General features: G+C 38.6%; 1 protein-coding gene across 3 annotated transcripts in view; it reads left to right on the top strand.

Moving 5' to 3' along the window:
- LOC140170009 (ATP-binding cassette subfamily G member 4-like) overlaps positions 1-16,050 on the top strand; it is a 109,887-nt gene that overhangs the window by 31,719 nt on the left and 62,118 nt on the right. For all 3 annotated transcript variants that reach the window (XM_072193320.1, XM_072193318.1, XM_072193319.1), the window contains exon 2: positions 13,836-14,455. In XM_072193320.1, the coding sequence (XP_072049421.1) occupies positions 13,993-14,455 (463 nt within the window). In that variant the 5' untranslated portion in view covers positions 13,836-13,992. The remainder of the gene's footprint in view (positions 1-13,835; positions 14,456-16,050) is intronic.

Below are 16,050 nucleotides of genomic sequence, written 5' to 3'. Positions count from 1 at the left end.
TGGTGATCCAGATTTTTTAGTCCTACAGAAATAAAGTTATGTTTCCCGGAATTTAGTATTCTATATCTCAAAAGCATTCATACCAAATTTAATAGTTAATACTAGGCACTCATTTTTGTTGGTGTGTATGTTTCAAATAATGGTGTTGCTAATATGAATTTCTGGACCATTTTTAACGCCATTCAACAAAGGATTTGCTGGTTGAGCCATCAAGAGTGATTCCCCTAAAAGTTGATTGTTAGCTCACCTGTAAGTTTTAAAACTCGATTATGTTCAATTGGAATCACTTCCTGACATATCTCCTTAGAAACATCATGAGGAGAGTGATGAGTAGCATACAGTCGGCAAATTTCAAACCCTACATATGGTGTACATCTATTCTACACTAGTCTACATTGTTTGATAACATTGGCCTTTACATGAATTGCACATTACTTGCTATTTGCTTATTGTTAGCATCAGTAATGTTTCTTCTTGATAGTGAAAGTGATCGTTATTATGAGAGAGTCAATGTATGTGTGACAGATATAGATCAAATTCAAGGTCTCTGTGATTTGAAGCTAGTTTCATTTAATGTGGCTGTGATAGCTAGTTGTATCTGGTGATATCAAAAGAGTTCAAGCTAAACTGCAATGGATTGGTAACTGAAAGTCTTTCAACTGAACTGGATATTATTATTGAGCTGGATAACATTACAATGTAGGCCTAAAAAAAGCTACCAAAAAAATTGAAAAATCAGTCGGCTTTTTAAATGGATGGAGTTCTCAAGTTGCAAACAAGCTAGAATTATTAACTGCAGGTGTTTCTCATTTTTGACCAAATCATCCATGGCAAGGTGTAGATATCACAGATTTATTTATTTATTTTGAGACCCCTGATAGCACACTGTGCATGGTACAGTGTGTTGCTATCTCCCCCGACAACACACTGTGCATGGTACAGTGTGTTGCTATCTACCCCTGATAGCACACTGTGCATGGTACAGTGTGTTGCTATCTACCCCTGACAGCACACTGTGCATGGTACAGTGTGTTACTATCTACCCCTGACAGTACACTGTGCATGGTACAGTGTGTTGCTATCTACCCATGATAGCACACTGTTCATGGTACAGTGTGTTGCTATCTACCCTTGACAGCACACTGTGCATGGTACAGTGTGTTGCTATCTACCCCTGATAGCACACTGTGCATGGTACAGTGTGTTGCTATCTACCCCTGACAGCACACTGTGCATGGTACAGTGTGTTACTATCTACCCCTGACAGCACACTGTGCATGGTACAGTGTGTTGCTATCTACTCCTGATAGCACACTATGGTACAATGTGTGTTGCTATATACCCCCGATAGCACACTATGCATAGTACTACAGTGTGTGTTGCTATCTACCCCTGACAGCACAGAATGCATGGTACAGTGTGTGTTGCTATCTACCCCTGATAGTACACTATGCATGGTACAGTGCAGTGTGTGTTGCTATCTACCCCTGATAGCACACTATGCATGGTACAGTGTATGTTGTTATCTACCCTGATAGCACACTATGGTACAATGTGTGTTGCTATCTACCCCCGATAGCACACTATGCATAGTACTACAGTGTGTGTTGCTATCTACCCCTGACAGCACAGAATGCATGGTACAGTGTGTGTTGCTATCTACCCCTGATAGCACACTATGCATGGTACAGTGCAGTGTGTGTTGCTATCTACCCCTGATAGCACACTATGCATGGTACAGTGTATGCTGTTATCTACCCTGATAGCACACTATGGTACAATGTGTGTTGCTATCTACCCCCGATAGCACACTATGCATAGTACTAAAGTGTGTGTTGCTATCTACCCCTGACAGCACAGAATGCATGGTACAGTGTGTGTTGCTATCTACCCCTGATAGTACACTATGCATGGTACAGTGCAGTGTGTGTTGCTATCTACACCTGATAGCACACTATGCATGGTACAGTGTATGTTGTTATCTACCCCTGATAGCACACTGTGCATGGTACACTGTGTTGCTATCTACCCTGACAGCACAGAATGCATGGTACAGTGTGTGTTGCTATCTACCCATGATAGCACACTATGCATGGTACAGTGTGTGTTGCTATCTACCCCTGATAGCGCAATATGCATGGTACAGTGTATGTTGTTATCTACCCCTGATAGCACACTGTGTATGGTACAGTGTGATAGCACAGAATGCATGGTACAGTGTGTGTTGCTATCTACCCCTGATAGCACACTATGCATGGTACAGTGTGTGTTGCTATCTACCCCTGATAGCGCAATATGCATGGTACAGTGTATGTTGTTATCTACCCCTGATAGCACACTGTGTATGGTATCGGTACAGTGTGATAGCACAGAATGCATGGTACAGTGTGTGTTGCTATCTACCCCTGATACTATGTAGCACACTATGCGTGGTGCAGTGTGTGTTGCTATCCCGGGGTTGCTATCTACCCCTGATAGCACACTGTGCATGGTACAGTGTATGTTGTTATCAACCCCTGATAGCACAGAATGCATGATACAGTGTGTGTTGCTATCTGCCCCTGATAGCACAGAATGCATGGTACAGTGTGTGTTGCTATATCTACCCCTGATAGCACAGAATGCATGGTACAGTGTGTGTTGCTATATCTGCCCCTGATAGCACAGAATGCATGGTACAGTGTGTGTTGCTATCTACCCATGATACAATGTAGCACACTATGCATGGTACAGTGTGTGTTGCTATCTACCACTGATAGCACAGAATGCATGGTACAGTTTATGTTGTTATCTACCCCTGATAGCACAGAATGCATGGTACAGTGTGTGTTGCTATCTACCCCTGATAGCACAGAATGCATGGTACAGTGTGTGTTGCTATATCTACCCCTGATAGCACAGAATGCATGGTACAGTGTGTGTTGCTATCCCTATGTTGCTATCTACCCCTGATAGCACACTGTGCATGGTACAGTGTATGTTGTTATCTACCACTGATAGCACAGAATGCATGGTACAGTGTGTGTTGCTATCTACCACTGATAGCACAGAATGCATGGTGCAGTGTGTGTTGCTATCTACCACTGATAGCACAGAATGCATGGTGCAGTGTGTGTTGCTATCTACCCCTGATAGCACAGAATGCATGGTACAGTGTGTGTTGCTATCTACCACTGATAGCACAGAATGCATGGTACAGTGTGTGTTGTTATATAGCACAGAATCGCACAGTGTTTCACACAATGTTTGTGCAAAGTTGGGACTATAGGCATGATAAACTTTTGCCGGAAACCGCATCACCCTGATAGCACACTATACACTCTACTGGACATATAGATTCAGATGTTAGGCATGAGAATTTTCAGGCTTTTGCATGAATTCAGGCAATTTGTTGTCCAAATTTACACATTTTCATCATTTTTTTTCAGCCTGTTTTGGACCTTTTTGAGGCCAAATTCACACGCTTTTTCAGGCGGTTTTCAAAAAAGCAATTCTCATGCCTGAGATGTAAATTAAACATCACACCTTAAGCTTAACCCCTTGAGAACTACTTGCCGTTAGAATAATTTCACCACGCAAACAAATTGGGGTGAATTATTTGCAAAAGCTCCATTCTGATTGGTGATAAAAGTGAAGATATCATGTAATTGACCAATCAGAGGCAATGTTAGATCGGCAGGTAGTGCTCAGGGGTTAAACATCATGCCTTAGGCTTAAGCTTAGGAATTGTGTTGGTCAGTAGAGCAGCAAGTATTATGGATTGGTCTAGGTAGCAGCAGGCCATGGAGTCTGTGGTTGTTGGATTGGTCTGCGGACCATAGAGTCTGTGTTTGTTGACTGTGACAATCTATGAAGCAGAAAATATTCCATATGTATAATATTGATTGCATAAAATTGTCGTCTGAAGACGGAAATGGCTGTCGTCCATGCATATAAATAATCAAGATATTTTCTCATCTTTGCGTTGTTGTGTGTTGAGAGTTATAATTTTCACATTAAAACTACATGTATGGAATCTTCAGGTACATGTGATGTTGCATATTTACATTTGCATCAGAGACAAGCTTCAGGGTTGTATATTAAAATTCAGCATGTAAATATTGTTTGCTCAATTGGCTATGAATAAATTCAATATGCACATTTATCTTCTTCACATCAATGTCAACTGTTATGATATTGTTGGATTTATTTATTGTAAAACCAAGTGTGAACCGATACCAACAATCAGGTGATGGATTTTAACCAGGACAGAGAGCTCCCCTTCCAGGGTTCAAATAGCATTGAAGACAATGAGATGTTTTGACTGATTGGATGTTGTGTCAAGGGCGTCCTCTCTGTTGGTGCAATATTGTACATATCTGTATGTGTTTTAAACAATTTCTTGTTGCACGTGGGTGAAACAAAAATGTTAAAAATTGAATATGATTTATGCCCTGGATTGGATGGAATGTACTTTCATTAACTCTAATCAAAGGTGAACACACTTTTCATACAGATCTTGCAATAATTGTATAGATTTACAAAAGAATAACAAAACCTGTTAATACAATGGAAACTCTTTAACACAAAATCTTAATACAAAATTTCTGAACACAAAATAGTGTTTCAAGTCCCAAGCATATAATTTCTATACAAAAGTTCCAAGGGCTTTATCAAACGCAATTTAGAGCTATTAAAAAAAGAAAAGAAAAAGGTCCTGACCTACCTACCCTATTTTTTTATGTTACACCAATCAAACAATTTTTTTAGGCCTTAGTCAATTAATCTAGGCTATTTGGAGACATAGGTGACGGTGTGCAACCCTAGTACAGATCCATCAAACAGGTGCAATTAGTCCGTACAAAGCACTTCCTTGTTCTATTAAAGCCTTCTTTGTAAGATCAGGCTGTATTCATCATTGCTCCACCAAACCAGCCAAATCTATTATAAATAATACAGGTCTCTGCAAAACATACTTGGCATTATTCAATGCACTATTAAAACACTGAAATCAGGCACACATCCCTGTGTTATTTGTGAGATTTTGCGGAAGACTATACCTGATCTGATGCAATATTGTTATAATTGATCACTCACTGGGATGCCTGTGGGCATAACTATTAATGAACTTTTGAGAGAGGTATTTTTAGCTGGTATAGGGATGTGAGTTTGCACTGTTTGATAGTGACAGGTGTCTTTGTTTGTTTGTTTGTTTGTTTGTTTACCCATGTTGGTCTGTGAGGGACACATGCTTATCCATGGGAAAACCATGGCCCGTTCCAAGCTCATACTAAACAAAAGCACAAGCCTAGATAGCCAGTGTAGGCTAATAAGATGCATGCTGGCCCAAATAGCTTTGATAAACCAAACAAGAAATGGAAGAAAATAGCAAGAAAAAGGGAGAAAGGAGAGAAGGCCACTTTTACTCTTAGCCCTTACTCTGTGAGAAAGGAAATTGGAATTCCAATCTCAAGCCCCGATGCAACCTGGTCTCCCTAATATTCAGTCTATATCGCACTGAATCACATTCGATATTCAGCCTATATCGCACTGAGTGTATGGCATAAATAGCACCCTTTGTTGATACGTGGAGTGGTTCTTGCACCATAGCTGAACTATGATCAGCTGTTGGATAATGTTACAATAAGGTTACTCTTGCGTTCTTGCCCTGCGTGGCCTTATATTAGGGTCCCTTATATTAGGGTCCCACTTGGAGTGTTTACAATGTAGTCGTCATATGGGAGTCGCCGGCCTTGGGCCTGCTGGCCCTGTGGCCTTTAGTTTATACTGGGGCCCAGTATTTTGTTATCGACAGCTTTTCAGAATCCTCAAGACAATTCACACAGCAGAATATCTCAAGTTAAATTTATTTAATATTCAGCAGTGAATTCTTGACTTGACCTAGGGATGAGCACTCCCTTTTAAAGGGATTTTTATTCGGTAAACTTTGGATACCAGTCTGTACAAATGATGGGAACATGTTGGAATTGATAGTTCATACCAAATTTTTTAATTTGTTAAAGCAGGGATACATATCCCTGGTTAAAGTGATTACAAATAAAACCACTTTACAAGTGTTTCAATATGGTATGTGTTTACCAGGTCAAGTTCTGTACAAGTTTTTCAGGTATATTTTATTAAAACACTCAAATAGCAGCCAAAATGGCTGAATTGCAATAAGGCAAATAATAATAAAATACATAAAAAGAAACTTGAATTATTGCACGATACATACTCAATGGAATTTTTTAAATGAACAGTCAAAGAATTAAAGGACAAAAATAATATAGCTGTAGCTCATACTCAACCGTACTCACCTCAACACTATACCTCAAACACATCCCTGCACACACCTCACCACACCACTCCCATACACACCCACCAACATCCACTGATGCACTCCTACACTTACCATTGCACAAAAACTCAACCTAAGTATTGAATTATGACAAAATTCTAATCATGCATTTTGTAAGTTCAAATGTATTGGAGAGGAAGTGCAGCCATATGGTTTGCATGTGGGACCTGGTTTCATCAAGTAGGCCTGTGTTGTGAGATCAAAGCACATCTGTAGTCTTTCATTGGTACATTTGTGTCCATTGGTGTATGCACGGTTGCAAAATATCTAGAAGAAAGATCAATAATTAATTAAAGAAGGCATGATCATAAAACAATTCATTCAACATTTGGCCTGAAGCATTTTTAGAAAGTGATCCGTCCATCAACAACAACTAAAATTCACTGAACATAAGTCAGAAATTATGTATCATGACTAGATTTAAATTTTGTTGTAAAGGTTTTATTTCTTCTTATTTAGTTGACACAATTATGAACCTTAAATTATTTTAATTTGAGTAATTTGATATCGCTTATCAGGGGTAAAAATTCATAATTTCCAAATTATTGTTTCAGTTGTCATTGCCAATTGCATCAATAATGATATAAATTGGTGAATCATTTTGCATTTCCATGAAGTAAAATTTCCTGATCTTCCCTCAGAAATCAATATTTAATGCAAATTATGATGAGAAACATGCAGCTGCTGATTAAAAAGATGATTTTAAGGGCTGTTGTTATTATTAATTTCTTCTTAATTTTGCATCTGTGGGCATTGATTAATGTGGCCATAATTATATATCATGTATATGGTATGGTGAGGGGTGTTTGGATCCACAAATTACCCTACTGACGCGAGTATAGTCCCACCTTCGAGTAAAGTCCCACCCCCAAATTTTTATTTTTTCGTTCTTTGGAGTGTCCCTGGACCTAGACCTAAATGCTAGGATCATTCATGGTTGAAAAAAAAAATTGAATTTTGCACGGTGTTTTGTGTTTTTAATATGAAAATTGATACTTTGTTTTCATGTCATACTCTATTAATGATATCAAAATGCATTTAATTTGAATCATTAATTCTAATAATAGAGTATGACATGAAAACAAAGTATCAATTTTCATATTAAAAACACAAAACACCGTGCAAAATTCAATTTTTTAGGTCAACCATGAATGATCCTAGCATTCAGGTCTAGGTCCAGGGACACTACAAAACTGAAAAAATAAAAAACTCTCCAATTTTGAAAAATGTTCACCCAAAAACGGGGTGGGACTATACTCGCGTCAGTACGGGGTATATCAAATCAAATATTGTGGAGCTGAAGAAAGCAAATATTTTTGTAATCCAAAATTGTGTCCAAATGAATCCAATTTACAACTAGATAAGTAAGGGAACAAAGCAAAAGATTGATGATGTCCTGGTTTCATTTGTGGGGAGAGGGGAAATATACTCCACTCTGTGGTCCAAAAACATTGGTCTGAAGAACATTTCAGGTTTACATTTCTGGTAGGGTCATGAAACAAAACAAGTTTCATTTATAGGATGTCATCAATGTTTTGGTTTGTTCCCTAGCATTACACACCACATCTATGGATGGGTGCATTAAAAAAAATGGTTACAATCATCAATTTTGTTGGTTTTGTCAACCTAAATCAGAAAATGACTGTCCCGATAACTGTATGGCACTTGCTGTTGCCATAAACAACCAAATATGTTCACACAAGTTGATTGCAGTCTGTTTTGCCCACATAGATGAATTTATCCTAAATCACTTGATAAAAGGATGATAGATGGCACAATTATTATGACAGTCAAAGGCGGTCAACTCCAACTGGCGTCAATACGTGACATAAGCATGGTGTGCTTTGTTAGCTGCATCCACATCGCATAACAACCCTCAAGTCATCGGATTCAAAACAAATTCATTGCTAGTGAAGGAAGCATGAGGCCGAAATATGGGAGTTTGTATTGATGGTTTACAGACACAAATTCATCCTATCTGGGTCGGTAGGCCAAAAAAGATTACGAGTTTGTCACTTGTCCCCGCGCACATTAGATTCATCCTGCACTTAAGTTGTGCAAAATTTACATTTTAATGAAAATTAGGCAGAAAATTGGCTGTAAAATTTATATTACTAAGTTTCAAATGTGTTTGATTTGCATATTAGGAGACAAGGTACAAAATACCCAAAATGTGCTTGTTGTTGAATTATAAGAAATTAAATAAAAATGCATACTGCATTCCATGGGACTTGAGACAAACAATTAATTTTGTTCAGCCTTCGCCATGTTCTTTATTTATTAACTCCCAGTGCAATATAACTCCCCATTTTGTAACTCTGTGTTTCATGTGTTCACATTTAATATACTTTTGGTGTGACAGAGACACGTTTAGATCATTTATATGACATAATTCTGGGGAGAAGTAAACACATCTCATTGAAGATTAATTCCTAGAACTGACATTGTCCATCATTAGTCTGAGTTCACAAAGGGCATTTTCCTCTCGAACCTTTCCTTTCCCAGTGATACAAATATTTTCATTTCAAAAACATAAAAGTTAGGTACATAATTGAGGTTATCTTAGAGTACATGTATGTCTATTTTGCTGTAACACTTAGGTGGTACAGTATATAAATTGATCAAATGGGGGGTAAAGGTTTAACTCGCTAAATTACATTGCTACTCGCCCACATCTTTAAACAAGTTTAGAAATGGGTGCTAAATCATCATATAACATTTGGTGTTGCCATCTTAAGGGGGTCCATTCACTATTCAGTCTTGCTCTGCACCCACATTCCCAGAAGTGTTGTAAAGGGTGCTGTAATAGAGTGCTCTAAGGAAGTGGGCTGTTTTTGTCTTTCCATGTTTTTTCTTCATCTTCTGCAGCATATATTTTAAAAAGCAACATTGATGTGTGATTTGCACAAAGAACAGATTCCTGTTTAGATGTTAGTTTTCACTGATCACGTTGTCCACTTTTGATTTTGAACCAAACAAATGAGGTAATGAAGAAAGTTGCAATTTCATAGCACCTTCAATATGTGTGTTAACTCTCAGATCTATATACATGTATTATTGCGCGGAGCATCACACAGCTGGGACATAAGCACTTGAGGTTTCATGTGGTATTTTAGTACACCACTGGGCTGTACAATCATGCAAAAAGTAGAAATTCAAGAAAAATTGAGGGCGTCGCTGTGGAGCAAATCACAAAAATATGGCTTTAAAGTGTATTGTTTGTCATTGGCATGGTTTACACATCAATGCTGCTTCTGTCAAAAATGTTCAAAATAGGCCTATTGAATTTGGATGTCCTCAGGCCCATACGCAGGGGGCAAGGGATGCGGCTGCACCCCCACCCCCCAATTTGCAAAAGGATTTAAAAAGTCTCAAAATAGCACAACTTACGAGCATAGCGAGCAAAAAATCTGGGTTTTTTTACACTTTTTTCGTCCAAATTTTGGGAAGAAAGTCTTTTTTTCAGGCTGCATACATCTTGGATGTCCTGTAGGTTGTATGTCACTTATTAATTGGACCTTTTAGAGGTTTCTATAAACCTTCAGCAACAAACTATTAATATATTCGTCAGTTATTAATATACACCTGTTGCCTTTGCCTGTTTCATCTATAATTACAGAAAACGTAAGCAAGCTGTTATTTTGCGGAAGCCAACCCACATAAAATATGGAAGCAATCAACATTAGTTATCAATATGCAATGAATCAACTCTATATCAAATGCGCATCATTGAATTCGGTATAAAGTGCAACCATGACAACACAAGTACAGCACACGTGACTATTTTTAGAAAATTCAGTTCATTTTCAAATCGCAACAGGCATGGTAACCAGTGGGGGTGGTTACCAGGGGGTTGGAGGATGAAGAAAGGTGTTGGTGGAGTAATAGGTATCCTGTAGATGTCATTTGTGCCAATATGTCATGGAATGGTACCAGGGTTATAGCTAGGCAAATTTTAGTGCCGGGTAAAATTTATATGAAATGATAAAAAAATTGAAATTTTGATTAGAATTGCTAATTTTTATACTGTTCATTGTTCATTGATTTTGAGACTGGAGTGCCGGGTATTTGGGCTCAAAATTAACTTGAGTGCCGGGTGGGAATTAAGAGTGCCGGGCAGGGCCGCCTGGCACCGCCCAGCGTAGCTACAACCCTGAATGGTACAGTATATTCCCATGACTTCCCATGGAGCTAGAATTTCATAGAATACTGAGTGTGTACACATTTGATTGTATTCAGAGTAAGATAAAGTGAGCTTTCTGGAAAAAAAAGTAGTTCCCATAAATCCAGATTGTCATTGAATTGTAATATCTGAGTTTTGTTTTGAGTTATGGGCTAGTTTACATCTTCCATGTTGTTTATTGCTTTAATATCAAAACATTTAGAGTAGAACATTGCCATCTGCAGGGATAAAGTAGGCCTATTACTTGAAACATGTTATTGTTATTGTACAGGATAATGTGGGGGGGTCAGGGGTCCAATTACCCCCCCGTTAGGGTGTTTATTTGTTGCCATAGTAGTAGTAATTATTTTACAACTATATAGTAATACATTTTTAGTATATGTGGGAATAAGTTTTGTGTCTTGTCTTCAATCATTAGGCCTAAACAAAAAATGATTCAGGAGAAATTGCATGGCAGTCATTTAGTTTGGTGTCATTTAGCGTGTTTCTATTGAGTCCCCTGCATTTTACCGGTAAAACTGTTCGCCGTCAAATAGCGGCGAAAGGCGGATAACGGTCAGTTTCCATTGCACGTTGTTTACCGGTAAACACTCGATGAACAGCGTCAATTGACACACCTTTAAAGTTTGCCGGCGAAAGGTCGTGCACTGGGGTCAATCCCCGGGTCAATCGCAAAGCATTGTGGATTTTAATATTGTAGTATTTTCTTAATTGTTTGGCTAAATATGAGGTAGCAAACATGAGAAAAGAAGACTGAAGAATAATGTTTTTTTATTAGCGTTTTCATTCGTTCTCGTACATCAATTACGCCATTGGGAAATCCCCTCAGTGATATCGGCGTGAGTACTCAGTATTGTTATGCATAAAAAAATAGGTCTTAGAATTTAATCTTTCACAGTTTAATTTCAGTTCTTTTTAGCGAATAGTAATTTAACATCAACAACATTATATTAAATTCATGAAATCTTTCTAATTTTCTGAAGCACACACCGCCCGGGATCCGAGTTGATTTCTATTTTTTTTCGCATGCACATCTGGATTCATCCGCTGATGTTGTTGTTGTTTTATTTCATGGCTTTTACTAGGGTCATAAATCATAACTCATGTTGAATATTTAGCATAATATGTATAATGCAGGGATAATGCATTATGAATATTTACTTTATTTATAGCAAGTGAGTCAAATATTTGTATGTGAATAGGCCTAAGAATTTTTGCGAACGGAATGGCATAATCATGGTCCCGATCATGGTAGGCCTACATAAACAAGCTAGCTCATTATATTGATGATGCAGAGGTCAATTTCGCGACTCAACTTCCGTTTTCTTCCCTGTATGCGCATTCAATCGGAACGGAGTGAGTTTCTATTGACGCGTTGCGTAAGCGTCCCGCTATTTTCCTTTCTCAAGAAGGAAAATGTTACCGGTAAAAACTCGCCCCTGTTTACCGGTAAATAGCGGGGAAGGTCAGTTTCTATTGAGCAGAAATAATCCATTTACCGTCTTTTTACCGGTAAACGGTCCCAATAGAAACACGCCTATTGTCAATAGTTAAAAGTAGGTTTCTTTTATGTAATATCTCAATTTTTGTATCTTTGCACAGCTTTGTTTTAATAAAACAGGGCATGTTCCAAATTTCAAACCTGAACTTTTGTGAATGGGAGCACAAATCAGTGAATGGATCCTTGAGTGTTGTGAATGATGTGACAAATAAACCACAAGGTTATTAATGCTACATTACCAAGGCAATCCTTGACAATACATGTTTGGAAAGGGAACTCATTTGGAAAATTGTTTGGCATACAATGTGTTCAGAGTATATAATACTTCTTTGTCTGCTTTCTTTGTTGTCTGGTAAGTTGTAACAACTTGATATACATGTACTTGACAATACAGAACAAGCCTTGGTACCTTATTTTGATTGGTAGCTACAATTTTGCCTCAGGTGATGGAGGAGACCAAAAAATAAAATTTAAAAAAAGAAGAAAAGTTGGATTCACAAAATATGTTTCCATGCTATTTTTTATAGATTTCTAACAAGATAATGTTTGTTCTTTTCACATTCACAAAATAATAAAATGAGATCAGATTATGTTCTTTTTTTTTAGTAGCAGCACCACGGGGTATAGGGATGAGGGAAATTCCCCCAGTCAGAACTCTTGCCATTAGTTCCCCCTAAAATTACGAAAATGACCACTTTTTGCGGCAATAATTTGTTGAATTTTTCCCCCTGTACAAAATGGAAGAAAATTGCTATTTCTCTCTAATGCCTAAAGTTTAATGTGAATGGGTGTATCAGCAAATCTGATAAGCTGTATTTTGGGATCTGGAGATTTATTCAAATAATTTCAGATTTTGTCAAAATCACAGTACCTTTGGCTGTCTTGCTTTTTGAAGGTTACTTACATGTAGTCCATCAAAGATCAAAAATTTGTTAAAATTTGAAGTTTGAATAAAAGATGTGCGCTTCCCTAACAAATCTTAATCTTGCATTTGCTTTATTGAAGAGATTCATCAGGATTGTCTTATATTTAAATTATTACTAGAGTTCTCATAACAAATCGAGGTACTCACAATTAGTAGTGGCGTTTTGCAACCTTACTGGCTGGTTGCTTCTTCTTGACTGAGCTGTATCCAGTACTATTACTAGTACTTGCTGTCCTAGCTGTAGTGTTGCTAGTTTACTGAGAAAATAAGCTGCACCCTCCTCAATGTGCAGCTTATTTATCCAAGAAAAATCAACTGGCAACACTGCAGCTAAGACAGCAAGTGCTAGTACTGGATACAGCTCAGTCAAGAAGAAGCAACCAGCCAGTAAGGTTGCAAAACATCACTACTAATTGTGAGTACCTGGATCATTTGTTATGAGAACTCTAGTAATAACTTAATCTTGCTTTCATTGTTAAAGTCACAGTTGAAGATAACAGTCACTGTCTTTCTTCCAGAACTTCCTCAGGACACCTCCATCACCATGTTACCATGGTTACCATGATAACAATAAGGTAGATGCAGGTGACTGTTGTTTGAAACACTATTTTGACTCATATTCCACTAAAAATAAACAAAAAAGTAACCGAGTAACATGTGGTGGTGAGTTTTGGTAAAAATATGTTACTTCTTCTGTGTTTGAGTCTGGTGGAGGAATTAGCCCCTGAAAGTGAAAATAAAACACATGTAGGTCAACAACTTTTATGCTCAGTACTTAATACTTATGTAATATTATGGCAAACAAACATATTCTTTACCTTGATATTAAGTGCCAGAAACTATTAAATATATTTATTAAATATTTTTTCTTGTTTCTTTGTGTTTACAGGGTCACATTATAGAACACATCATGTGGAACAAAATCTACCAGTCTTTCTAGCACTTACCAAAACAACACTAAGAGCGACAACAAACGTCTTTCAGCCTTTCATAGAGATATCATTTTAGTGAAAAACTGTACGTCTCTCTGCACAAAAAGCACCACCATGGAGACTCAGTGGTCTCCGCTAAAGCAACCTAGTACCGAAACTGGGTTTGACGATGCTTACCATGAGTTTAACGAACTTGTGAGTTCATTTACTGAACCCCAACCATCAGATGTGCTACTTCCACCAGAAAACAACCAGGCTGCGACAAAAAGTCATTTAGCCGTGCCGATGACGCACAACGAGAACGAACTTATCCTGCAGTCAGTGCAAGCATTGACTAGCCAGATGCAATCGCTTTCTGCAGAAACAAAACGGTTAGCACAAGAAGAGTTGACACTCCGTGGTGAATTGGAGCGTGTGGCAAATCAGGTGGATATCGATGACGGAAAGGAGAATATTGATTACGTAAGGAGCGATCCAAGCGTGGATTTGAGTCTTAGTAAATGTGGGTGCAAGTATATTGAGGTTAACAGGCAAGCAAGTCGAGAACCGTTGATGAAGAACCAGTATTCCCAGTCAGGTGAGAACATGCAAGTTGTGTACTGTTTGGAAGGATATTTGGGAGGTGTTAATTGTTCATGTATTTTACAGTTTTGGAAGTTTCTTTTAATTTTTTGTTTCGGTGCTACAAGAGCAACACAAGGGACCACAAATATTTTATGAGCTTTTACATTTGTGGTTTTGAAGCAAACAGCTTAGCTCAGCATGATTACAGCCATCATGTTTGGTAACATATCTTCTCACCCACCCTGTGCTGGACAACTCTGCATCTATGTCTCTTAGTGGCAGGTGGATCCACATAGGAACAAAGGAGGCATGTGTCCCCCTATGAATTTCACACAAAAAGGAGGAAAATAATTAAAAGAGAAGCAGTAGATATAGCCAGGCTTTTAGTGTGAGGGGCCAAAGTCAAATTTTCATCCCCATTTTTGTCCCATTTCTAGTCATTTTAACCCTAACCCGCCTGAATACTACAAAATACTACTTGGTATATGCGCTGTTCGTACATGCATCCCACGTGGTGTGATGACGCAATCACCCTAAGTGATATGTAGGCACGGTTTACTGGCCAGCGAAGCCCAAGACCCGTGGCAAAGTGTCGCCGACCGAGTGCTTGGCATGCGAGGGTCTCGGGTTCGAATCCCACCCAGAGCAAACAACTTCTTTCCTTCTTTTCTCTCTTTATTCTTTCCTTCTTTCCCTTCCCGTCGCTAAAAAGCCCTCAGGGGTTAGGGTTAGAGTTACCACTATCGAAACTCAGTATAGGCTTCCTTAACCCTAACCCGCCTGAATACTACAAAATACTACTTGGTATATGCGCTGTTCGTGCATGCATCCCACGTGATGTGATGACGCAATCGCCCTAAGTGATATATAGGCACAGTTTCGCTGGCCAGCGAAGCCCAAGACCCGTGGCAAAAAGTCGCCGACCGAGTGCTTGGCATGCGAGGGGTCTCGGGTTCGAATCCCACCCAGAGCAAACAACTTCTTTCCTTCTTTTCTCTCTTTATTCTTTCCTTCTTTCCCTTCCCGTCGCCAAAAAGCCCTCAGGGGGTTAGGGTTAAGGACACTTTTTATGGATCCCTGAAAATTTTCTGTGGGGGGCAATGTTCCACCCTCCCAGCTATGCCCCTGAAACAAAGAACAATAAAAAGATAAAGAACTATATGTGAAAAGACAAGATTTTAGAGCCCTACACACTACAATAAGCATTGCAATAACAAAGGAGATGAATTAACTTCCGAGTTGCATCCCCCTGAGCACTACCTGCCAATCTAACATTGCCTCTGATTGGTCAGTTGCATGATCTCTTCATTTTAATCACCAATCAGAATGGAGCGCTGCAAATAATTCACCCCATTTTTTGTGTGGTAACAATGTTGCTGATTGCTCCAATTGATAATGAAAACTTCTTTTTGACCAATAGGCAGGTAGTTCTCATCATAGACATACCACCTAGACCTATTACTGCCCATCCTTTACCACAGCGGGAGGTGAAGCCCCGTATCCAAGGTGATATTGACGGATTGACGGGGTTACTAGGCGAGGAGAAATATCGCATACATGTTTGACGCGCTTCGTTTGTGTGATTACTGCGCCCGTTATCGCGCGTCA

Source organism: Amphiura filiformis, chromosome 14 (assembly GCF_039555335.1).
Source record: "Amphiura filiformis chromosome 14, Afil_fr2py, whole genome shotgun sequence".
NCBI classification, from domain to species: Eukaryota; Metazoa; Echinodermata; class Ophiuroidea; order Amphilepidida; family Amphiuridae; genus Amphiura; species Amphiura filiformis.
Note: the sequence above shows the minus strand (reverse complement) of the source record. Positions and strands in the feature narration are given on the sequence as shown.